Here is a 24,604-nt window from a genome sequence, read left to right on the forward strand (position 1 = left end):
TTTTAAAAGTGGGGTGATCTCAATTTTTGGAAAATTTACTAATGTTTATTTTAAAGAAATGTCATGACTCAAAACTATCTTGACCAAGAAACTCCAAATTTGTGTAATTTTGTTGTCCCTGGCAAGGATAGGTGCTTTGGACCCAGTTTGGAAGGTATGGAGGGGGGGGTTATAATTTAGATATTACTAACAACAATGTCTACGTACATTAGAAACACATCAGTTTTCTGAATACCACAATCTGGCTTGTGCATTGTTTATAAATCACGTACCAACAGCCTTTGTGCTCTTTAAGCAATATGCAGTGCTATACACTCTTTAGGAAGCATGTAGCCGAAGGCTACCAGATGCCTGAACAGTTGCTATTAGATCCATCAAGCAGGCGGCAAGAAGCACCCTGTTTGAAGCATCTTCTGATGTCCACAGGAGTGTCTGCAGAATCTGTCAACTTCATGGGCATTCTGAGGATTGTGTAGGTTGAGAGCGTCAGTGCCTCTCTGGGCATGTCCCAAAAGTGAGGTCTCAATACACATTGCTCCTAGCCTACTGCTTGATTGTGAATAGCTCCCTGCATTAACTATGGTAATTGGGAAGCACTTAAACATTTCTCTTAAATCCCAGAATGCTGAAATGTGGAAGTTCCCTAATCTAGAATTAAGGCAGATGAAAGAACAGTAGTTAAAGGGGCAGGTGGGGTTGTGGAAGTACTTGTGGATAAAAGGGTAACCCTGAAATAATGTCATTACCTGAACTCCTCAGTTACTGGCAAATAAACACACAGAAAGTACAGAATTAGCATAAACTGTCCCTAAACACATTGACAGAAAAAATGACTTAATTATACCTGAATTTTAGTACATTCAAAGGCAACTTGGTCTACTATATAAGATCTGCACAGCCTCTATATATTCTGAACCATAATTCCTGGAGTCCCAAGTCTGGTTTTTGGGGTGTTCTGCTCTTAATCAAAACTGATGTAGGTCAGGCAAGTACTTTATTAACTGGTATTACTATGGCACATAGCAGGACATCTTAAGAGTGAGCTTTGATTCCACCAAAATGTCAAGGAGACTGACTTGGCCTCCGGCTGCAGATGGGTGTCAGCGGGACAGTCGGGTCCTGGGAGTGGGGAATTCAACAGAGGCTGCAAAACTCTCCCAATATGGGCAAAATAGCCCTTACTAAGCTGCTTGCTGGCACAGTGAGACAGCTACCAACACGCAAGAAAGGCGGCTTGGGTTAGGTAAGTTTACATTACAAAACCATTCTGTCTCCAATGTAGAGAAATGCTGAAACATTTTGAAACTCCTGTAATAGCAATACCTTTATTCCTAATGAGTCTGGGATATTGTACCATCTAGTAAAAACAAAGTCCAGACTTATTCTGAGTTTAAATACTCACAGTATTTAAGTCAAACTAGTGAAATCAAATCCACTTCCAAAAAAAAGGAGAGGAGACCAACACACCTCCAAGTTACCACTTTGAATGCTTCTCTTTTGAACATCCCAGTTGTCATGGGGAAAGTAGCGAAACTAGATATGAAATGCTGTTTCTGAAATCCTCCACAGAGCAGTGAACCGATGAGGAAGTTATCTTCTTGCTGTGAAATGCATGTATTTTTCTATTTTGGACCCAAGACCTCTGTTCCACTCTGGAGGAATGAGAAACAAAAATTGCTAAGCTAGTGAAATGGGCGAAGGGTTACTCTTCAGTAGAGACCTTGTGTACTCCAGTGATTAGATCTGGGATAAGTTGTCCAGGCAAAAGGTAAATGAAGCCAATAAATTGAAGTCCATCTGAGAAGCACTAACTACCTTTTACCTTTGGGAGGGTGAATTTTTTGAGAGGTTAGGATTTTCTAGAACACAGAATATATCCTTCCTCCAAAATCTGTCTCAAATATGTTTTCTGTCTCTTTCAAGCAATATCAGAAACACTTTGGGGATAAAGGAACATTTTCTGGAGAATATTTTGGTAAGACAAGGGGTCTCTAGCCAAATATGACAATAGTCAACATAGTTCCTTGTGTACTTCACAGTTAAGAAATCTTATTGAAAGTTCAAAGGATTGGAATAAATTCCTCTTGGATTTCCTGTGATAATCTCAGTTGGATCATCTGCTTTTACATGTTAGAGCTCAACAATGTCTGACTCTGTTAAGGAAAAATGACATTTATTAGACACAACTTTACTTTACAAACCTTCCTTATCTGGCTGGGACAACATGTGCTATTTAAAGGGCTGTCTTGCAGCTAATGAGAATTTTGTATAGAGAATGAAAAAATAATATCAGATGGGAAAGAATGAACTGCATTAGCCCTTTACCTTAAAAAAAAAAAATCATGGTGATTTTAGACTTGGCTTCTCTCTCTCCATATGTTGGAATCCATTTAATGTGTATTGAAATTTCAGGTTTTGTTAGCAAATGTTGAATTCATCCTGCTTTGCATTGCTGCAGGACCTGGTTTGAAACACTCATACATTATCCAAACTCTTTACCACTGTGCTCAGGAGTGGTTGCACAGAATGATCATTTTCAGTACCTGTGTGCCAGTTTGATGGTCCAAAAGGAGGTTTATGACAAGTAATCTGGTCAACATTAAGGGTCAAAGACCATGGCTATAGACTTGTATTTCAAGAGGTACAGTTTGTGGGTATTGAAGGATAGAACATCAATCAAAAGGACCAATACTTCTTTGGGGCAGAAGAATATGCTTTGCATTTGCTCTTTGTATTTTGTTGGCACCCCTCATCAGCTTTATTTTAAGAGCATCTGTACCTTGTGGAGGATGCTTACGTTTGTTGAGTTGAAATCTAAGTACACCAGTATTAAATGTTCAGCTAATAGAGATCATCCCAGCCCCACTGATATTAAATTTACTCAGCTGAGCATCTGCTCTGGTCTATGTGAAGTCATTGGAAGTTTTGCTGTTGACTTTAGAGGACCAGATTTCACTCAGTCTTCTAAATATTTAAACAACTATGTTTAGCAATTGTGACCTTGGTGAGTGCTTTGAATACACCTGATAAAGGAAGTAAGTTTGTGATGTGTTGTAGCATGTGGTGAGAATGCATACATTGTTCTTTTATTTGGTTTATTCTATTTTTATAGAGTACTTCAGGAGAAATCCATAAATTTGAGTAGTTTAGTCTACTAGTTAAGGAAGTGTAGTGATCTCTTTGGGCCAGAGCTGCTTGTTTCCTCTATTTCTAATGCAGAAGTTCTCTTGTAAAGATCTGCGTATGTGACAGGCAACATTGCTAATTCTGTCTGTTAGCAGATTTTGCTTGAGCAAGGTTAAGTGACTGATAGTGATGTATGTCATGACTCAAACACAGGTATGGAAGAAAGTTCCCTGAAAGAATGGCTTTGCTGATTTTCATAGGCTTCATCCAAAACCAAATAAGAGAACTCTTCAGTGCCATTACAGAGGCAGAAGCACTTCCAAGAAAAAGGAAAATTATAAAATCTGCATTTTAGTGACTAGTATTCATTGGTCCTCGGTTTCAAAGTTCACAAGCAGAGAATTCAAAGGAAAATTTGGAAGGAAATCTGAATCAAAAAAGGCCCTAGTTTCAGGCTGTTGGTACTTTCTGCTTTTCAGACTCCTCTTTTGAAGTGTCTCCAGTCAGGCATCCGAATCACTAGTCCTTTTAGAACTCTCAGGCTTGTTCTTTTCTTTTTTTCCTCATCTTTTTCTCTTTCCTCTTTTCTTTTTTATTAAGGTCAAATCCTGCTTCTCCTGATGCCAATAATAAAACTCCCATTGATTTCAACATGAGCAGGAAATATGCAGTTTGTTATTTACCACAACCACCACAATGATTCTCTGGGAAGAATTCATTTATATTCATTCCAACGATGCCATGAAAAATGGGCTCTTGTTATTTTATCACATCCAAACTGTTGCTCTAACTCTAACATCCTAGCTGTTGCTAACAAGTCAGTGATGATTTGTAAACCAACAATTTATGGTAACCACATTCCATCCCCATTATGATGTGTGGTTTGGAAATGGAAAAGTAATCAAGACCTCCTGTTAAGAGCCTTTATTTCAGTTGAATGTTTCTGTAAATAAAAGCATTTTGAAAGGATCATTGCTATATGTTTCTAACTCTAAACTGTTCATTTGATCTAGGCCCGGTCCAAATTCCTGCTGGGCTCTGTCTGTCAGGAGTGTGAGATCCCCAATGGTGGCATGAGCATACTGGCAAAACTGTTTCCATCAATATAAGTATTTTCACTCAACTGGATAGTTTCACTAGACTGGAACAGCAGTTCCATTTCTTGGAGACAGTTATGTCCATTCCTTGGAATACTTCATGATACTTTATCAGCACACTATAAGGGTACTCTGATATAAATAAATGCCTCCTACTACAGTTACAGTAAGAGATGAAGAATTATAGTCAGAGCCATGGTATGCAGTAATGCCCTTGGGAACCAAGAGCCTGTGTAGTTTGTGCAACACTTTGTCTTGGTTATAAGGATTGTGGGCAGTCACTATGACACTAACAAGGACTTTCCAGCACTTTGATGGGAGACCACCTAGAATTACTCTTAAATAGACTCAAACAAGTGAATTTTGTTCCAGCACTGGGTTCTGGTACCAAGCATGTTGAAAAACCTTCTTTTGATCTTTTTGACACTGATACACGCTGTCTTTTCAACTCTGTGTAAGAAGCTTAGCAGCCTGGGCTGCAGGTTGAAGCCACTTTGTTTGGTAACCTCCTAAAGGAGGTACCAAATTAGGCAGCCTAGAGAGTGCCCTAGTTAATCAACACTAACTATGATGTGATATGAAGATAGAGACCACACTAATTAGGAGATAAAGCTCTCTTCCTGCCTCTTCCTCTCCAGCAAAAATCACTATTTGATTAGTTTACATATCCTGGGATTGAGTACAGTTCACTGGGGGTAGGGTATCAGCTCAAAGGGTTGACACGAATGCTCTGATTTTCTATTGAACAAAAGACTGACTACTAAAAATATCTCTCAAACTGACTTTTATTTTGTGACTTAAGAGTATGAAGATGTTTTAAGCATCCTCATGAGGTGTTCAGTAACTTGGCTGTATTGCAATAGTGGTATGAAAAATTAACAAATATTTTGTTAGTCAGTAACTTTCACTTCCTAGGTAGTGATTTCCATAACATCAAGGTGAAATACATATTTTTAAGGACATTTTACCTCATTTGGTACAATGGACTGAAAAATAAGACACAAATCCTGGAAAGAAAGCTGATTCACCACAAGGAACCACAGCCACAGGTCCATGATAGAAAGTGTTCATGGGCTTAACTCCAGTTCAACATTTTCCTTCCCACTCCCGACTCTCTGCTGCAAGCACAGTGCCTTTTCGTTAGCAGCAGCACAAACATTCCTGGGCCTGTGTTGTGAACCAGACCTCTGAAATTTAGTAGTATGTGTAAGGGAGAGAATAATAATGTTGAAGTAGTTTCCTTGTCTGTCACAGTCATACTGCCAGGTGTGGCAGCCAGCAATGAGTTGTGGAAAGTAGGAGGAGGCTGTAGGTAGGACTGTCTCAAGACAGTAGTAATGTTGCCAAAGGCAAAACTATAACCTAAACTAGTTTAGGCTAAAAAGAGCCTAAATACTAAAGAGATGACCAACGTGTGGTCCTACAAGCTGCTAGATATGGGTTGTGCTGGACCTTGAAAAGGTGAGTTCTACCACGCTGCACTCTGCAGCCAGAGAGCTGCTCAAGTGTGATTTTAGAGGCCACTGCAGTCCAGCCAGTTTTATCCCCCTTGAGCAGCATTTGATAATATCTGGCCTCACCAGCTCCGGAAATGAGTCAAAATCTCAAAACTGAGTTGCATGAATTTATCCCCACCACTTATTCTTTCCAAATAGCCCTTTTGGGCGTGAAGTAGATCTCTGTCTCTCTTCTTTATTTTCAAAAATATTTGCTGTCCTGGTGTATGTGTCTTTGGCCTGATATATCCCGCTGTTCTTTTATTAGAAAGATAAGGAAAGGAAGAAGATTGTCAACATTTGTCCAGCAGCAAGTCGGAGTCTGTCAGGTAACTGGGCAAAAGTCAAGCTAGCCACCATGTTTACATTAATGCTAATACTGGGCTACCACCTTGTGGACAAAAGGTAAATAGCACTGAGCTGTTCGACACGCAGGTACACTGTCCGTGCGAAAGAAATTCAGCACGGGTTGGGAAGGTGACTGTGGGCAGACTAGCTGACAAGGACGGTATAGTCTGGATCCTCCAGCGTGAGCCAGTTTAGGATCTGGGCAGCCAACAGAAGCCAAACAGACTGCGAAATTCTGCTGGAGCTCAGAAGTGTGATTGCAGGTGAAGGGCACCCCTTGAAGGGGTAAGACAGTCTGATTCTCCTCTGTGACACAGAAAGAAGCAAGTAGAAATGAAATCATGTTCCTGTGATATTAGAGTACCAGTGCCTTTATATAGACAACTGCTCCGGTCGGCCTTCTCTCAGTTGCAGTCCTCAGAGCTATCTTTCTTGACTGTCTTCTACCTGCTAGTTCAGCCGACAAGTTCTTTGGCAGTGTATCACCTTGGAGTCCCAACTCCTCCATAGTCTTCTCTCTGCATGCTGGGATTACACAGCAGCTCACTTGTGTTTCAATGCTGTGCTTCAGGGAAGAACAGAAATCAGATCACCACTTAAATGTTCAATTACTGAGCAAGTTATTAAGAAGAATATTATTGGTAGCCTCTTCATACTGTCAGAGTGAAGTGCCCTATGGCACTTAACAGATTCCAAGAGAAGAAGATTTATTCAAAATCTTATCTTGCCTTTTCCCTAAAACTGAAGGTGTTCTCCTGCAGGTCTGAAACTCTGCACAATCAGGAGGAGATGTGCTGTCTGATGTTCTTCCTCACACATGAACTACAGAGGGGTCTGGAAAACAAGTGTTACTCAAACATCTCAATTACATGCCAAAGGTGACTGGCGTGGTTGGATTTTGGTCTTATGTGGCTCAAGGCAAAAACTTTTGGAGGGCTGAGCCTGCTGTTAGTCGATATATTGGAGATCCTGATTTATACTCATGCCAAATTTTCTCTGTGGTCTGATGTGACATACAAAATCAAACTGATGCTTTCCACATCTGGAAAGCATGTCCAAAAACCCAGTTTATTTGATATTACAGAGCAAGACTTCCTCAATTCCTCTTCTATTAGAGTAGTACTCTTTGTGTGGAAAATGTGTCCACTGGAGCAAGCACATGAACTTTAGTCTCTAATGTCTATTGCCTTAATAGTAGGCATAAAATTGTTTCTGCTTTCCTTCTGACTCATGTCCCTCATCCTCTACATTTTTGTAAGACAGTTCAAGTATTTTTTCAAGGATCACGTCTTCCAAGCTCAAGAATGGTCCATCCTGACATGCAGAAAGCCAAGGAAAGACGGCAGGAGGCCTACATGCATGAAACAAGAAGCCACAGACAAAACTCATACACACAAAAAAAAAAAAAACATGCAAGAGGTGAGACTGGTGTCAGATCTTCCACAAGGAATATAGAGACATTATATCACACAGGGGTGAGGTTAGGAAAGCTAAAGCCCAGATGGAGTTAAATCTGGTGAGGAATGTAAAGGGCAACAGGAAGGGCTTCTACAAGTATATATGCAATAAAAAACTGGGAGAAAGGTAGATATGATATTGAATGGGGATACGGAAAAGGCTGAGGAGCTCACTGCCTCCTTGACTGTAGAAACGGGACAAGACGAATATCAGAAAGCTCAGCAAAGTGCAAAATTCTGCACCTGAGGAGGATTAGCCCCATGGACTATTGTAGCCTGTGGATCCACCAGCTGGAAAACAGCCTGGCAGAAAAGGCCTGCTGGCCTGCAGGTCTTGGTGGGCAACAAGCTGACTATAAGCCAGTAATCTGTCCTTGAGGCAAAGACGACCAATAGCATCCTGGGCTGCATTAGGAATACCGTTGCAGGTGGACAGAGGATGGTGATCCTTCCTTTCTGCTCATCACTGGTGAAACCACAGCTGGACTGCTGCAACCAGTTGCTGGGCTCCCCAGTACAAGGACATGGACATACAGGAACAAGTCTAATGAAGAATCATGAATGAAGATGATTTAGGGATTAGAACTTCTGGCATACAAGATGACGCTGAGAAAGCTAGGAATCTCTAGCTTGGAAAAGAGAATGCTCAGTGGGATCTTAGCAGTGCATGGGGAGAGTGAAAAAGGCAGAGACAGACTTTTCTAGCGGTATCCTGTGAAAGGACAGGAGGTAATGGGCACAAATTGAAATACAGGAAATTCCATTTAAACATAAGAAGCTTTTTTACTATGAGAGTGGTCAAACACTCCAACAGGCTGCCCAGAGAGGTTGTGGAATCTCTGACCTTGGAGATATGGAAAACCTAGCTGGACAAAACACTGAGCAATCTGCTGTAGTTGACCCTGCTGTGAGTAGGGTGTTGGACTAGACAATCTGCAGAGGTCCCTTTCAACCTCTGTGATTCTGTTCAGTAACATGTTCATTATTCCAGACACAATTCTGATAGAAGCAATGCTGCTGCGTACAACTTCTTGTGCCCTTTTTTCTATCTTTTGATTATGCTTTCAGGATAACACTCATCCCACAGGTATTGTGGGACATAAGTGAGTCCTCATGCTCTCCCCGGCACTTTACTCTGCTGCAACTTCTCCTGTTGCACAAAGAAACTTATTGAAGCATCACAGCTCCCTTCCAGCCCCAGCTTCTCTCTTACAAGTTGTCGGGAAAGACCGAAGTATATATACTATTTTTTGTTGTGGCAGAAGCACAGAATAAGCTTAGCGCATAAGGGGCAGTACATGCCCTGCAGAGGCTCTTCCACTCCAGCTCTATGAAAGAATGGCCTTTTAATTCAGGTTAGATCCCTTATCCCTTTGTCTACCTCAAGCACAGCAAAATTGCTGCCATGACTACCATGAATCTAGGACTCTCTCTCATTTATGCTCACCTGCTGTCCTTTTCCTCCTCTCCTCCACTGACCAATACTGTAAAATAGCAGAGGTGCCATGGAGAAATGGGTTGTCTAACAAAGACCTTAAGCTTAAAGATGTGTTAATTTCATCTACTGAGATCTTGCTAGTTAAGAATTTTTATGTCATGCCAAAAATAACTTCTTTACTGAAAGTGGAATTCTGGTAATGTGACAAATGTTGAATCTGTTTCACTGGAGAGAAATAGCTAGCAGAAGACTCTGCAATGGTGCTGTAGGAGGAATTTGGAGTAAAACAGTTCTTGCTGAGTTTTGTTGTTGTCCTCAACTATGGGAGTACATTCTTCCTCACTACTATGAGTTGAGTTCTTTATGTAAGAAATTATTTCTCCTTGCTCCATGTTTCCTAAATGATATAATTTATCTTACTCTGTCTTGCACACAAATATAAACTGGATTCCATCATCCCAAAACTGATATATTAGAAAGCACAAAACCTGAACTTCCTTTCCTGAAGTCTCAGGCAACATAGTGGGCCCTTTACCATAGCCAAAGATAGCTCTTCTGAAACTGGTGGAGTAATACCATCTTATATCAGCTTAGCTATGGAACTAAACCATCACTGGGAATCATAGTGAGCCCAACGGTCCTCTGTAATAACTTTTAGTTAGTTTTGTCAGCTGTTTGTCAGCACCTAAAGGCTTTAGTAAGCTGCTGGAACGTGAAGAACAATTTGCAGAAATTAATCAGGAAATCATCGTACAGTCTGTCTTTGCCTTTTAAGTACTAAAGGGTGAGGTGTTCTGTAGTTTTCTGCAGATTGGCATTATTGCTTCTTTGCTTCATGTTTTCAGTAAGGTTTCTGGAAAAATAGATACACCAAGGCAATAGGAAAGTCAATTTTCTCCACCCAAATTTGTTTTTTTATCTTTCTTTAACTCTATTAAGCCATGCAATATTGCAGTGCAGAAACTAAGGATGTATCACAAAGCACTGAGAAAACGTGCTTGAATGTTTTGCCCACAACCATTACCACGTTAGTGATGGGGTGGAATTATTACCAAGCTGTGTATGCACTTGATATCACTATTGGATGATACATTTGTAAGAGAAAGCCCATTCTGGTAATCTTTGACTTGTTTCGTGCTCAGGGATAAAGACTGGTAATTGGAGGAAAGTTACAACAAGAAACAGTGACGAGCAAGTTTCTTTTATGAAACTCCTTCCTCCTCAAGCTCCCTGTAGCTAATCCAATGTTTCATAAAGGGGGCTAAAATTCGGATTTGGTTACGCAGCCTTCCTTTGTAGGACACAAGAGACACAAGAATTGAGAGAAATCATTTGTTTACTCAGATTTAAACCAAGAAATATGAACTAATGCAAGAGTCAGAACCAAATTGAAATGTCTGAAGTACGAGACTTAAACACTGTACAAAATTCATATCATCATCCAACACACATTCCATTTCTAACCCATCAGTTTTGGGATTCATTCAGGAAATACTAAAAAACAGCCCTTTTTTCTTTTTTTATGGGCTCTGTTGAGAATGTTTCTAACGTTCTTATACAAAACATAATGATGATCATCTGTGTCATCTTGTGAGATGTTCTTGAAAGACGGCATTTGTTAATTAACAAATTAATAGGTATTTTCCTTCTACAAGTTCATTTTAATTGTCTATTTACATCAGATTATTTAAAGTGTGCCAGTCTACCACTTCAAGGAATATTTCTATTATACTGAGAGTTGGGGTGTTTTCTCTTTCAGTAAATATAAGAGGAAGGTACTAAATGCTGCACAGTGATATGACTGTAAATGATCCTTTATTTTTACTTTCACGTTAGCTGTTAGCCTGTTCAACGTAACTGTTGCTGTTGATTCAGAGCCTGTAAGTGGGATCAGTCAAACTGGCTTCACCAAAGTCATCAGCATATCCTACTTTTCAAACTCCACAACTTCAGTGACAACTGAAATAGGCCACGTAATTGTAAATAGGTATGCAAAATTATTACAAAGCAGCAACTTCAGATACTGAACTTCCAAACTTCACGATTATTCTAGTTACTGTACCTGGCAGGTGTTATATGCTATTTTTTATATTTACTAGTTTATGGTTAAATCTATCATGAATAATTTTGTGAAAGACGTACCTGGAAGACTAACAGTACTGGCTGTGGATGGGAGCAGAGATTTGTTTTGGATACATCAAGAAGTAGCTGTCACTTCGGTTGCCCAAACGTGACTATTTTGCCAGGTCCTTCCCGCCTTTAGCAAGGGCCAGGTTTAGGTTTCAGAGAGTCCATTTGCCACAGAAGTTTAACCCAAAACGCTGGGAAAATATTAAACTTTCTTATATTCAGTGACTTAATTTTCCCCATTTGCAAACACAAGTCAAAGGGATCAATAAAAAACAATTTAAATAAAAGGAGAAAAGAAAACTCATGGCAAAGTAGTTAAGCAGGGTAAAATGCACCTAGCATACAGCTATAGGAATAACAATTTTACAGTCTTCTACTGGAGAAGCAGTGTTTAGCCAGCTGCACGTTTTCCCCTCCAGCCTTCACGTACAATTTAGGATTCTTGTGTCTTGCGGGGCAGCAAGGTCTTGTCAGCTTCATTTTTCCCACACACCATCTAAAAAACTCTTTCCCTAAGACCCCTTTTCTACTTTCTAACCTTTGTACCCCATGCTGAAAGTAAATGCCCTAGATAAGGCTAACACTCCTCAGGCACAGTTTAAAAAGTCTTAACTGACATCAACTCCTCGACACTCTTACAGGTCTGAATTCTCCTCCTTCATGCTAAAAAGCTCTCCTTTCAAACAGAAATGTCTCTCAGATATAAAGAAGCAGCATAGGCAAAACAAACATGTTTCAGGCCTATCTACTGGCGCTTTCCATTCCTCATCCCTTTGCTCTGTCAGCTGTTAGCCAGACTCCTTTTCTAGTCTGACTTTCTTTCCCCCGAGGAATTTTTGTGGTAGGAGACAGTGCCAGAGATTTGCTTTCACTTTGGGCCTCAGCCACCAGCGTTACCCAACGTCAACATATATTTAATACAATACAGCCAGTAACCCTTTCTGCCAGCCTCTGACCATGCACCAGTGGGAGAATGCAGCGATGTCCTCTAACTAAATCTCAAAGCCCACATATAAACTCCTGATTACTCGTAGGTGAGATTACTAGGGATGTATGTATATACCCCTCTGTTTCTTTGCCAGCTGGAATTTCTCCATTCTGCAGCATATCTACGGAAGCAGGCTCCAGAGAACCTTCTGGTTTTGCATTACGTGCATAAGGCAAAGCTTCTGGATAGTCTTTCCTGGTAGCTTCATTTCCTGCCTCAAGCAGTCATGTAACACTTCTGTGCGTGATTAATTGATGGTCATGATTTACTGGGTAAGTTACGGCATTTCAGTGATGGATGTAAGGTGATCTTCCCGTGTGTAGTTGTACATTCAACAATTTCATGGTTTAGGTTTCTTCAGGAATACGCTATCATTTCCATGGAATTTTGCTTTTTTCTTTTTTTCCCCACTTCTTCCTTCATGGATCAGCAGAGACAAAGAAGACTGAGTGTAATGAAGTTTCCTATCTTGGAAGGTCTTTTTTTCTTTTCTTCCCCCCCCTCTGGTATTTCTTTAATTGGTTAAGTAAGATTTAAGTTCACCAGGTAGTATAAAGGTCAAAATGTTAAGGGAACCAGAGGGAAGTGATAGAAAATGTCTTTCTGAGGATGACAGCTCTGCCTTGTAATACAATACTATTTCTCATGGGAGTGGGTGGGAGGCCTGCCTAAATTTCCTTTTCCTGTCCTGCCAAATTCCCCAAATTGCATAACTGCGTATTCTCCTTACACAGTGGTACCCTTGGCATCCCTAGTAAATCTGCAGGGAAGCAGTGAAGCAGCTGGAGGCTTGAGGGTGGACCAAAATTGGTAGAGGACAGACTTGGTTAGCCAAAAAACAAAACAAATCCAAACCCACGAACTGAATTTACGAACTCTCCCATGTATAACAGAACAACATAATACAGATTTAATAACATACACTATTTTGTTCTAAATGCACTCCATCTAGGAAAAATAAGTTTATTGGGATAAGCAAAGGACCCATGGGGAGTTCATCAGTTCAGTTTCAAGTCACAAGATGTGTTTTACTTGGCTTTGGAGCCTGCTTGTGCAAGATTAACGTGAAACTGCTGAAATGCAAACGGACAAAAAGACATATTTTTATTAGTTGATGCTTTTTCCTCTGTGCCATTATTTTCATCGAGAGGCTCCATCACTGCCTTCCCCATCACCCCTGCCTTAGACTGACAGGAGCGTGAGGTACTTCTTGGTTTCTGTGAGGAAGTGAAAGAATGACTATTGGAAGAGCAACACGACCAGTGTACCTCATAAGAATGTAACGTTGCAGGCTTTTGCTTTGTCACTACACTGAATCAGAAGAGCAGGATTTGAATGTCCTTAGAGGGAAGTGTCAAACATGGCTGTCCTGTAGTAGGTATTACCTGGGTAAGGAGGGAAAGATTCGCCTCCTTTGGAAAAATATTTGTGCTTCTTAGAAGTCCAAGTAGTCAAATTCATTACTTTTGAAGCTTTTTTAAGCTTCGCTGGAGCCTGCCCTATCTGTGTATTCAGGCTGACTGTCATTATTACAATAAAAATGCAAGTACACCTGCAGAGGTTTTGATAATCCTGCTCTCACAGTCTCTGTACAGCACCTTAAATAGGTTCAGTGCTGTCACTGGGATTACTCAAGATATCCGATAGCAGTCAGCGTGTGTAAGGGTGGGAGAATCTGGCTCCAAATGGTTTCTTCTTCTCTCCTTGCTACAGGAACTGGAAAAGACAAGGGTGTGTGGGCGGGCCTGGAGTCCCTCCAAGGAAAGTGTGAGGCCTTGGGCAAAACAAATCCATCAGGTCTCGCATTTCTTCCAAATATAGGTCTGTTCTGAGCAATAGCCAAACTCAAGTCTAAACTCCACATTCAACTGTTTCAGAGGGAATACATGAAAAAGACCCTATGGCCTACAGAGTCCATCTATAGAAAATATTTTGATAGCTCTTCCGCTCTGGCATAATCTTCCACTTAAAAAGAAAGAAAAAGAAAACACACGAAACTGGAGCACATGGTTCAGTTTTCACTGTAAAACAACTGATTGATGAAAATAATACTTCTGAAAACAATCTGTTGTGAGCTATCAAGCATTTTTGCCTATGCACCAATTGGCAGGAAGCAGACAGATAAATTATTACAATATGTAACAAAACAAATTGCTCTGAAGAGAAATGGTATTTGTGTGTGTGTGTATGAGCAAGATAAGTAGAATTAAATCTGTGAAAGTATGCTGAGAGATCATCCTCCATCGCAGCACAAACATACTGGAAGCGAAGGAGCTCACTTCAGCTCTGGCCCTGTCTGAGTCTTTAGCGCAACAGGGTTTATGGTATGTGAGTGTTCTCCTGGAGCAGAATCCTGGACTTAAATAAAGAAAAGAAAGAACTTGGGATGTTCCTGCTGTTGAGAGGAAGGAGTCTCATAGCCATCTCTGCCAAGATACTTCCAAATTTTTCAGGCTTCACCACATTTTAATAAAATGGGGCAGTTGCAGCAGCTCCGCAGATCTTAAATACTCTTTCTGCCCATGGGAAAAATTTGTGAAGTACTTATGGACATGAAGATTTAAGAGATAAAATCCCACTAACATTCAGTCAGACAGTTTCTTTAAGCCTGGCATGTGGACAAGTTACAGTGAGATAAGCTCTATATGAAGCAACAGCATGTGAATTGCTCTGTTGTGACTTTCTGTGTGCATGATCCCATCCCACAGTGACCAGTTAAGGCAGCGATGATAACTGCTTTTCCACCAAAAGCCGAACCACCTTACATTTACCTCAGAGTTCAAACCATGTACACTGGCAGTTTGTGGATAGTAGTGGACAACCTTGCTGTCTGCCATGTGCTAAAAATAATTTTAAAAAAGAAGTAGAGCTTCTAAGCTGCGCAGGAAAAATGTACATTGACATTTGTAGATCACTGTCATACAGCTTGCACCATGAGATCCACTTTGCCCCTGCTTATGCCATACCTATACCCTGCATCAACCCCACCTGTCTGCGCTGCTGCTAAGCGGAGAAGCAATCCTTCTAGGCATAAGCCTCGTGTTGTTTTCTCAAACTAGTCTCTACTTGTGGATAGCAGTGGAAGGAAGGGGACATGAAGAGTAAGAAAGTCTAGAAAAGGCAATTATGGGATTGATTCTGGGAAACGTGACCTGCAGAGTGCAGGTGAATTTCAGACACATCTCAGAGAGGGTCTGGAGAGGGAGGCAAGGTGAGTTGGAGCACATATCTGATGTTGTTTCCATAGCAAGGCTATATGGCTGCTAGTGTTTGACCTTAGGTTTTACACTAGATGTTCTAGTACATTTGGTCTTTTGGTTGTTACTACAATCATCATGACATCAAGAAGAAAACAAAGATTTTTAAAGGTCTCCAGGAGTATCTGAATCCCAAGAAATAACAATAGGACTGTTTCTTAAAAGCTTCTTTGAAAATCCTTCCTTACACCAAAATTTCCTTCCTAGAATCCAAATTTCCCTTTCAAATTAAGCATCCTTGTATATGATAGAGCCAGAGTATCACGGACCTATTTTTTTCTGCCTTTTTTTAGCGAAGGGACAAATATTCTGCGATCTCAAATATGACAGGAAATTATTTTGCCATATTTGAAGGTGACTGAATGAGAGGAGTGTCTAAAAAATAAATAGTGAGCAGAAGTAAGAAGATCCTCTTATAAACTCCTGCATTTGCACATTGTAGGGAACCGTTCATAGTCTGCGAGCACTATAGCTGATAGTAATTGCTAGCAGAAAAGAGCTAGCCACAAGGACTGGTAACTGTAGCCAGCAAGCCAACCTAAAATACTGCGATCATGTCATTTAAGGAGGAAGTAAAAGACTGTGTGGCTGAAGAGTTACTGTGCTATTTTGTGACAGATAAATTGAAAAGGAGTCAGGTAATCGAAAAAACCCTGTAAGAGTCCAATAGTAACAGATAAATACACTCCAAACAGCTGTAGCTCATATCACCTACCCAAAATTGCAGTAATTTAGTCTTGTTTGTCATGAAAATATACTCAGTATGTACTCATTAATGTGACTAAGCAGCCTAAGTGAAAAGATTAGCTTGATAGAGCTGTTTTGTGGGTTAAAGATTTTTGCATGCAACTATAGCTTCATCACTAAATCTTCAAGTGCTGGAACCGTCTACAGGTATCTCAGTTCCAGGTGAGATGTACTACTGTACTTCTAAGCCAGGTTTTCAAGGGCCAAGCAGAGTTTTTTCAGTTCCTCCTTCATTTGATGGAGTGCCCTCTTGACTTTCTGAGATGTGTCCATAACCTCTATGCTGCTGGTGAACGGGTCATAGTGCAGAGAAAAAGGCTTCTTGATCTTCATAGCATAGTTTCTGTGGGGGAAGAAGACAGAGCTGCTAGTTCAGAAGCCGTTTCCCTAACCGTAAAACCTTCAGGGCCCAATTTCTCACTATGTAGGCATGGATTTATCGGGGAGCAGAGGCCGCTGTGACACCTCCTCACTGTTACTCCTTAGTGTTGTCTGGTGCAGTACATCCTTCCCACAGCTGAACTACTCGCAGCACAAAAGATCTACAGTGCCTGCTTTTCAGTGTGGCTGGCCCAGACCCTTTTGTGCTCTTACAGCTCTACATTAGCACAATTCAGAGTTATTACAACCACAAGCTGAGGAATGCAGGAACACAGCATGTCTGCTGCCTTCAGTTCCAAGAAATATCCTGGAGTAGCTCTTTCTGTGTAAAATTCTAAAAACCTCTTGATATTAGGCATCCTGGTCTATTTTGCTGCCTCTGTTAAAAGAAAAAACATGATTGCTTGCCATTTTCGACAATGTTTCCATGAAGTACACGCTGGTAGGAACCCCCTGTACTGATGTTGCCTTATGTTTTCCATTCTGACAGATTCTTGAGCCTATGGCTATTTTGAACAGCTTTGGCTGTGCAACAGTTGAAAAACGTATGAAAAAGCTTCAAGTCTGAAAATGGTGTACTCCTTGTCCTTGTAAGTTCTTTTCAGGTTTGTCTGAGTCAAACGCTTTTGAAAGTCCACTCTCTTCTGCCAGTGGATTCTTAGCCACATTTCCACACACAGTACAATTTTGATGTGAACCTTCAGATTTAAGATGAGGGGCCTAATTTGCCATTGCTATAACCCCAGCACAGTGTTTTTGGGGAAGAGATGGGGAGAGTAGGGAGTAAGTCTGGCCCAGGTTATCTTCCTCTAATAAATTCCTCATTTCAGCTCCTACATGCTTCCCAGTAGCTCCACAACCAGCCTCCTGCCTTCAGCCCGAATGGGTCGTGTTGTTCTAACTGTTGGAGATAAAGGCCAGAATTTAGACCCTGCTTACTTTAAATTTATTTTTTTAAATTCTTTACTGCATAATGTAACACAGTCCAAGACATGCATTTAGAAACACCTCAAGCTAATTTGAAATAATGTTATTTAGGTTGTAGTCAGCTACTTTATAGAAATTAGACTGCCTGTGAATGCTGATTCTGCATTCTTGTGCAGATATAATCAGAGGAGAAAGGCAATCTTGTTTTTAAGTCCCCTGCTGATGCATGTTAATTCCTGAGTCTGCTGTAAAATTTCCATATGACCTTGGGTAAATCAGTTCTTCACGGCCTCCTGTTTGTATGGACTAGCACACAGGCACCCCAGCTGTGGGATTGCACTCTACTCTCGCTATTCAGTTATTGAATTTACTTCAGAAGTTGCTAAAACAAGGCATTGCTAAGATGAAGCATGGGACAGGGCATAACCATATGTAGTTATGATTTTCTATGAAGCTTTTCTGAGATAATCTCATGTTTAACTCTATAAAAAAGCCACTGTGCAGATGAAGTGTACAGTGAGATTGCCTGGCATGGTTATTTCAGTAGTGACAGATGTATTTGAGGTTAGGATTCAAGCCACTGTGCCCCCCTCAGTGAAAATACCCAAAAACACTTTACTTACTGAAGCTTGGCCTTGGCATCTTCCAAATTTTCTGCTATGAAATAGACAGGCTGGAAAGCTCGATCCTGATAGGGGTGAACTGCAGTCACTTCTGGATCAAAAGGCTTGTACTCTGGCTTGTTTGATAAAGCGTACTTTGTAACGGGAACAACACAGGTTAGAGCAGGTGAATGAACACAGCAAGAATTAGTGCTTACCGGACTGCGAAATGCTCTTTGCAGAACAGCTAAAGGTAGTATCAACTCCTGTTCTTTCACAGGTGAAAGCTGCTTTTCATATTCAGCAGTTAATAAAACAATTAATAATTTTTTTTTTAAAGAAGAAGAAAAAATAAAAAAACAGAAATATATATTTCCTGCATTACAGTGATGTACAATTTGGGACCATAGCCACATTCTCGGACAAGGAGGGGAAAGTCTATGCCACCCCCAAAACCTGAATATCTAAAAGAAAAAATAATATCATGCTGCTTTTTTCAGCTAGTATTGTAGAAGATTCACAGTCCTGTGCAGCACTATTTCAAAGTCCCCATGTCACAAATCTCACATTTCCTGCTGCACTGAAGAACAGACAGAATACTCCTGGTATTTTCTGCACAGATCCCATGCCAGTTAAGTGGCCTAAAATCTTCCCCAAAACCCAAGATGTAAATGTGCGCTATACTCTGTGTGTGTATGTTTGTGTTCTGGACTAGCAGTGGTTCTTCTATATGTTCTTCTCGGATTCTTCTACATTGTTGCCTCAGGCAGACAGGAGGATTATGGAAGTCACTTATGTCCACGCTACAGTCCATGGGCACAACTATCATTGGTTTACACATACTGGAAATACCTTTAAACCACCCAGCAACAGAGCTGGTGACAGTGTGATTGCGTAGGTATTGGTGTTGGCTGTTTGGTACCTGCACAGGATCCTGGGAAGGCAGCACAGCTCAGGCTTAAAGTGAGATCCTGCACAGTCTGTCAGCCCCTGAAACCCAAGTGAGATAGCCAAAATCTAGTTCGGCTCCAGTGACATTAGAACTGTGCCGCAGATGTGCCTAACAACTCATTTGGCCTCCAGTTGGCCAGGTTGGTGAGTGCCAGGGCCACTTTGGTCAAGTGTCGTGGATACAAACAAAAAGGAAAAAGGCAACATGTCCTAGTCAAAGCTGAGACCTCTCTCTCCACCTTCAGCCAGGACAGTGGGCCTCATCCACCTAGGAACAGTCTTTTAGTACCCACCCCTTCTTTGAGATCTGCCCATTTGTCTTTATCTCTCCCTCCTCAGCCTTCAGAAGGCTCTTTTCACTATTTCATGATCCAAATGCAACTCCCATGGTACTTGTAAATAACTGGTAAGATTGGGTGATACTGCACAAGACATTCATCTCAATTTGCTAAATGGAAATATTCAGACAGTACCCTTAAGCACATTTTTAGATATTTCACTGAACTGAGCCTGAACTCTCCATCACTGGAGGCCTGCCTTAACCAGTAGGCCAATTTGCTGTAGAACTGGTGCAGAAATTAATACAGGGCTTTAAAAAAAAAAAAAAAAAAAAATGAAATGCTAGAAGATGGTGGTTTTCCTGTTCTTCATTTGCAGTGTGTAATTGAAGAATAAACCTTGGAGAGCACTCATACAACCTAAGATGGATGGTATACACAAATATGAGGCTGCTCTTCTAATCTTAGAAGCTCTGGGGACTAATGGGAAAAGATTTCAGAAACTGAAAACCTGACAGGGGTCCCACTATGCTGTCAATGTTGAAGCAGAACTGAAATTCCATTTATTTCAGTGGAAGTTCATCTTGAAACCGGATGGCCTTAAAGGCCTCTACAAGTACTTGTTGTGCTGTAAGAGAAGCATATGTAGCACTGAGTGCTGCCAAAAGTGTGATACGAGCCATAAGATTTTACAGTATGTAGGACAGAGTCCAGCTGAGTGTTAACAGGAGAAGCATTTTGGATAATGCAGAACAGCTGACAGAATATAGTGAAATAAACAGCACAATACCGAGAGTTGTTGGGGAGGAATTCTTACAGTTCACAGGAGGCAAGATTGGCCAGCAGTCAGACCCATTACAACTGTTCAGTTTAGACTTGGGTACGGTTACTCTGTCCCTTCCAATACCTAGCTGCTGTCACGAAATTATTTGTTAGGTAACATGGATTCAAGTGCAAGTCTCACACAGACAGCGTCTAGCTCTACTTCTCATCCTTTGCCTTTCTCCCAGGTTATGCCCTGAGTTTGGGCAGCATCAGCTCATCCACAGAAAATAAATACCTGACGCTGAGTTCAAACTGATAAGACCGGGTGCTGTGCAGAATAAGAAAAGGTTTTGAAGATTTCTTAGCCAGCTTGTGGTTCCCTGAGTTACAGTGACACACCCACAGTCAGTCCAGGCTGCAGCTCAGGAATGTTCCCAGGTTCCTTGCTGATGCTAAGTTCTCACATAACATTAGCTGGACATACTGCTGCTCACCCTCTCCAGCTGGTTAGATGTTATCATCTTGTAGCCAACCGTTTAGCCTTCGTAACTCATGCCTTTATTGCCTACTCGGGGAGTAAATCATCCTGCTATTCCTGGTTCAGAAGTCTTCAGTGATGAGGAAACCCCTCCTTAGTACAGGTTGCTGCATCATGTCTTCTCCATCACTTGAGCTGCAGTGAGTCTGCGTGTGCCAAATACGCCGATCAGCTAAATGATATGGAATCGAATTCAGGGCCTCCATGCACAAGCCCATATCCGGGCCCATACTGAGAAGACTGGCAGATAATTATCAGGATGGACAACGGCTTTCTCCCGAGCAGTATCAAAACTTATCTAAAGATTTCTCAAGAGCCAGTCTAAGACTGCAATATGAGCTATGCAAGAAACTGAGGCCTATCACGAGCCTCACTGTATTCGTCTTCATCTTCTCTAAGAAAACTGCCTAGCCACTGCTGTATTTCTGAAAAAAATTCTTTCTATGAAGCAGACACTGCACTACACGTATTTCCTCTCTTCAGCTGTAAAAGAAAACGTTGGCATATGTTTTCAAGTTGCTAGCAGGTGCTTAGGCGTAGGACCTCAGCACTTTACTCACACTGGCACTGTCTATACCAAAGTTAGAATCAGATGCTTATGCAGACTAGAATGATTAAATGGAATCATTTCTGCATTTCAGTCTTGTTCCAAATAAAAATCAGTGAGATTAATCAGTCGGCCGTAAAGGAAACTTCAGCACTTAAGGCCATGGATGTAATTAATTTGTGTACAAGAATTTTCAGATGCTCAAGGTGAAGTGCACAGAACCCACTAAGCTGCTGTCCCGAGAGCTGCACACTGATGAACTTGCAGATCTCACACAGAAACCGTACAGGGCACATGGCAACATTGTTGGTGAACTACTTGCCCATCTTCAGACTGTCTTAGGTGTTATATGCAAGATGGATACACTTTTGGAAGGGGGTGGGGAGGGGGTAATCCTTCTTCATTACCTATTGAATACGAATGCTATCATATCTGCATGTAATTTCAGTAATATGATGGATGAAGACCTAGGTGGACCCAGCTGTACCAAAACTTTATGCAGCAGCATTACCCAACAACTATTGATGGTAAAAATAATTACAAGAATCAGTCATTTATCAATTCAAGTGCAGTCACTACTTCCATTGTCAACCCTAGATGTAAGAAATTTGAGATGCAGTTATACTTTTATGTTATGTAGCACAGTTTTGTGAGCAAGTGGTTCTTGCCTACTACTTTAATCAAAAGCAGAAGACCTTGTTGGTGCCTGGTGAAGAAAAGGGTAGAAAGAGAGGACAGAGAGCACACGACTGATACGCTCAACTCCAGCCGCCAAAAGTGAGCATTTCTGATGCGAATTTTACCTTCATCTGTGTCAAAATTAAACAGAAAAAGGAGGTAACATCATGCAGATAGATTCTGTTGTGCATATTACTATGAAAGCTACATAAGTATTGGAAATATGATTACCTCTGCCCTTTAATACCCTGTTTAACATCTAAAGGCATTTGATTTAAAACTACAAAGTATTCAGGCAAACAGAGTAGAATAGATGTTGCCTTGAACTGTGTTTTGATATTGGATCTTTTGGGTTTTACCAGGTAAGTAAAAGCAAGCCTAGGTTTCCTGTTTGCTGGCTGTGAGTAGAACAAGTACTGAAGGATTCTCAGAGAAACAGTAGCTTCAGCCTTACCCTAGAACAGAAAGACATGGAATCCAAATGCATTGCACTAGAGCCCAATTTTTAGGGGAGCTCATTGATCTGCTGTTTCAAACTCGTATGTTTCACTGCACAGATGAGTGCTGCAATAGTGCTAGCGCACTTTTGCTCATGTTCATGAGCAGTCAGGCACAAGATCAGGATGCTATGTAGAAAGGAAGGCACATTTATTTCTCTAGAGGGCTGATGAGTATGCAGATCTCTCAGCTTATCGAGAGAGAAATCTCTGCAAATCATATACCACAGAGTTTGCTCACAAAAGTCTCCAAATTGCAAGCACTGGGAGAAAACCAATGCTAAACTCGGCCGGTGATGATATGAAGGCTGATGTCTGTGAGGATTCCCTTTCCGTATGTTCACCCTCAGCTGCCCCTCTCTTGGGATTCCTATTGTAAATGTCTTGAGCTACATTAACATGTTGTTTCTTCCTTCTGTCAACTGACTGGGAAGCAGACTGACCTGTACAGCATTAGGAGATTTTTGTAATAGGTTTATTGTCATAACAGTCCAACTATCTCCAGTTACTGGAGTCCAAGCTGTGCTAATCCAGCCATCGTACCATGTGAATATATCACGTAGCTGGCTGTTAGGCTGTTGTGTCTATGTGTTAAGCTTATAATGTATTTCCCATTAAAAAATTGATTCCTGGTTTATAAAAAAGCTTGAAAAGAGTGCTTTTCATTTTCCTTTGGCTCTTACTAATTCCAAAAATTCATCCAGTATCTGCACAACCTGAAGCAACTGAGACCTACAGATACCAGTTTAGGGCTTTTGCATTTAGAAACGTATCATCTGCTTTGGTGCTTTGTGAAACTGAGAAGAAATTAATATCTCCTGTATCAGCTCTTTGTCCAAAGAAGGGGAAACCCATAAGCTTTCTGTAAAGGTGTACAGTCCGTCTTTCAACAGTTAATCTGTCGAGGTAGGGCAGTGTACGCAGATCTTTGCCTACAGAAAACTTGAGCTGGGGTTAATTTCAAAACGTATTTAAGAATGTAAAATACTAAAGCATTTTCTGTTTGTCAGTTTCCATGCTATTTACAGTTTCTTTGCACTTTATTCAGTCCAGCCAGTCAGTGCCTTTCTGATTCGTATGTACATGAATGTCAATGGCACAAAGAAGATTTCATAACAGGCATAATATTGCCCTCTAGTGAGCAATTCAGAAAGATACATGAGTTTTATGTTAAAGTCAACTGTATTACTACTGGCCAGGAGCAGCAAGAAGCAAATCTAATACTTTCTAGGATATTTGCTTTCATTGCATTTCATCTCTCTAGGTGGAAGACAGGTACAATCCTACAGTAGTTTTTCCCCTACTCAGTAGCTTCTAGGAAGGAAGAATGAAATTATTTGCAGAAGAAAAATCAGTATTTTACATCATACAGTTTTATGTGAGGAAACAGCAGTTTGCTCTTACCGGAGAGTTCAAAAAAATGGATTATAGAAATCTTTCAATACCATGCATTTGACACATACCATAAGCTCCCCATAAGATGAAAGCAGTCCTGCCCCGTAAGCTTTGATCAATCCATTTTGCTTGCAGAGACCGAACTCCACAGTGAACCAATAAAGCTGGTAATAAGAACAACTTATGAAAAACAGTCTCAACGGGCAGTTCAATTTTAAGCTGCTCATTTTTCCTTTAGTTTTCTTTCATCTTTATTGCTTAATGTCTTTGTATCTTCAAATTTTATAGATCTATATATTAAGAAAATTTTTGTCTCAGCATACTTAAAACACACAAATTGTAAAACTTTCCATCATTCCCATTCTCACTTACCAAAAAAAGAAAAAAAATTGCTAATGGTAATTGCATGGGTAAATACAGTCAGAAAGTCCTAGCCCCTTCCTTCTTTGGAAGATGTTACAAATTACCCTGAAACCTCTTAACCCTGAGCTTCATCATAGATAGTGGAGCGGGCAGATTTCAACCCATAGTTCCCAGAATGACAGGTAGACCCCCACAGAGGGTTCAAGCTCCTAGGAAAGGTACTTGAAAGGACAATTTCCCTCCCTCTTTGTCTGTGTGGTAGCATTCAGAAAAACTGAAGAATGACTTATCCCTTAGCAGTAATGTACCCTTTTAGATTATGCCAATTACATCTTTATCATGCTCCAGTAGAGGACACAGATACAGGTCTCTCTTCTTGGATAGGTGGGCTTTTCTTGCAATAAGCATGCTTAGGAGCATACTTCCTTCACCTGCCGGACAGTAGTGGGATAAAAGCATCTCTTAACTCTGCCAACCTCGTAGCCCTTCCCATCCAAGGAAATCCACAGTGTAGGACCAATTCTAGACAGAGGCTGACACCTGAGCAGCTGGATAGGCATTGTGCAAAACAAAAACATGGAAAACGAGGCATTTCAGG

At 40.8% G+C, this 24,604-nt stretch overlaps 1 protein-coding gene across 1 annotated transcript in view; it reads right to left on the reverse strand.

Annotated features, from left to right (window-relative positions):
- Positions 1-14,162: 14,162 nt before the first annotated feature.
- Positions 14,163-24,604, reverse strand: part of LOC104338293 (tyrosine 3-monooxygenase) — a 33,501-nt gene continuing 23,059 nt past the window's right edge. The window contains exons 10-12 of the mRNA XM_009944321.2: positions 23,712-23,807; positions 18,016-18,149; positions 14,163-16,427 (exon numbers count right to left, since the gene is read on the reverse strand). Coding sequence (XP_009942623.1) covers positions 16,268-16,427; positions 18,016-18,149; positions 23,712-23,807 — 390 coding nt within the window. The 3' untranslated portion in view covers positions 14,163-16,267. The remainder of the gene's footprint in view (positions 16,428-18,015; positions 18,150-23,711; positions 23,808-24,604) is intronic.

The sequence above is a fragment of the Opisthocomus hoazin genome, chromosome 8 (genome assembly GCF_030867145.1).
Source record: "Opisthocomus hoazin isolate bOpiHoa1 chromosome 8, bOpiHoa1.hap1, whole genome shotgun sequence".
Taxonomy (NCBI): Eukaryota; Metazoa; Chordata; class Aves; order Opisthocomiformes; family Opisthocomidae; genus Opisthocomus; species Opisthocomus hoazin.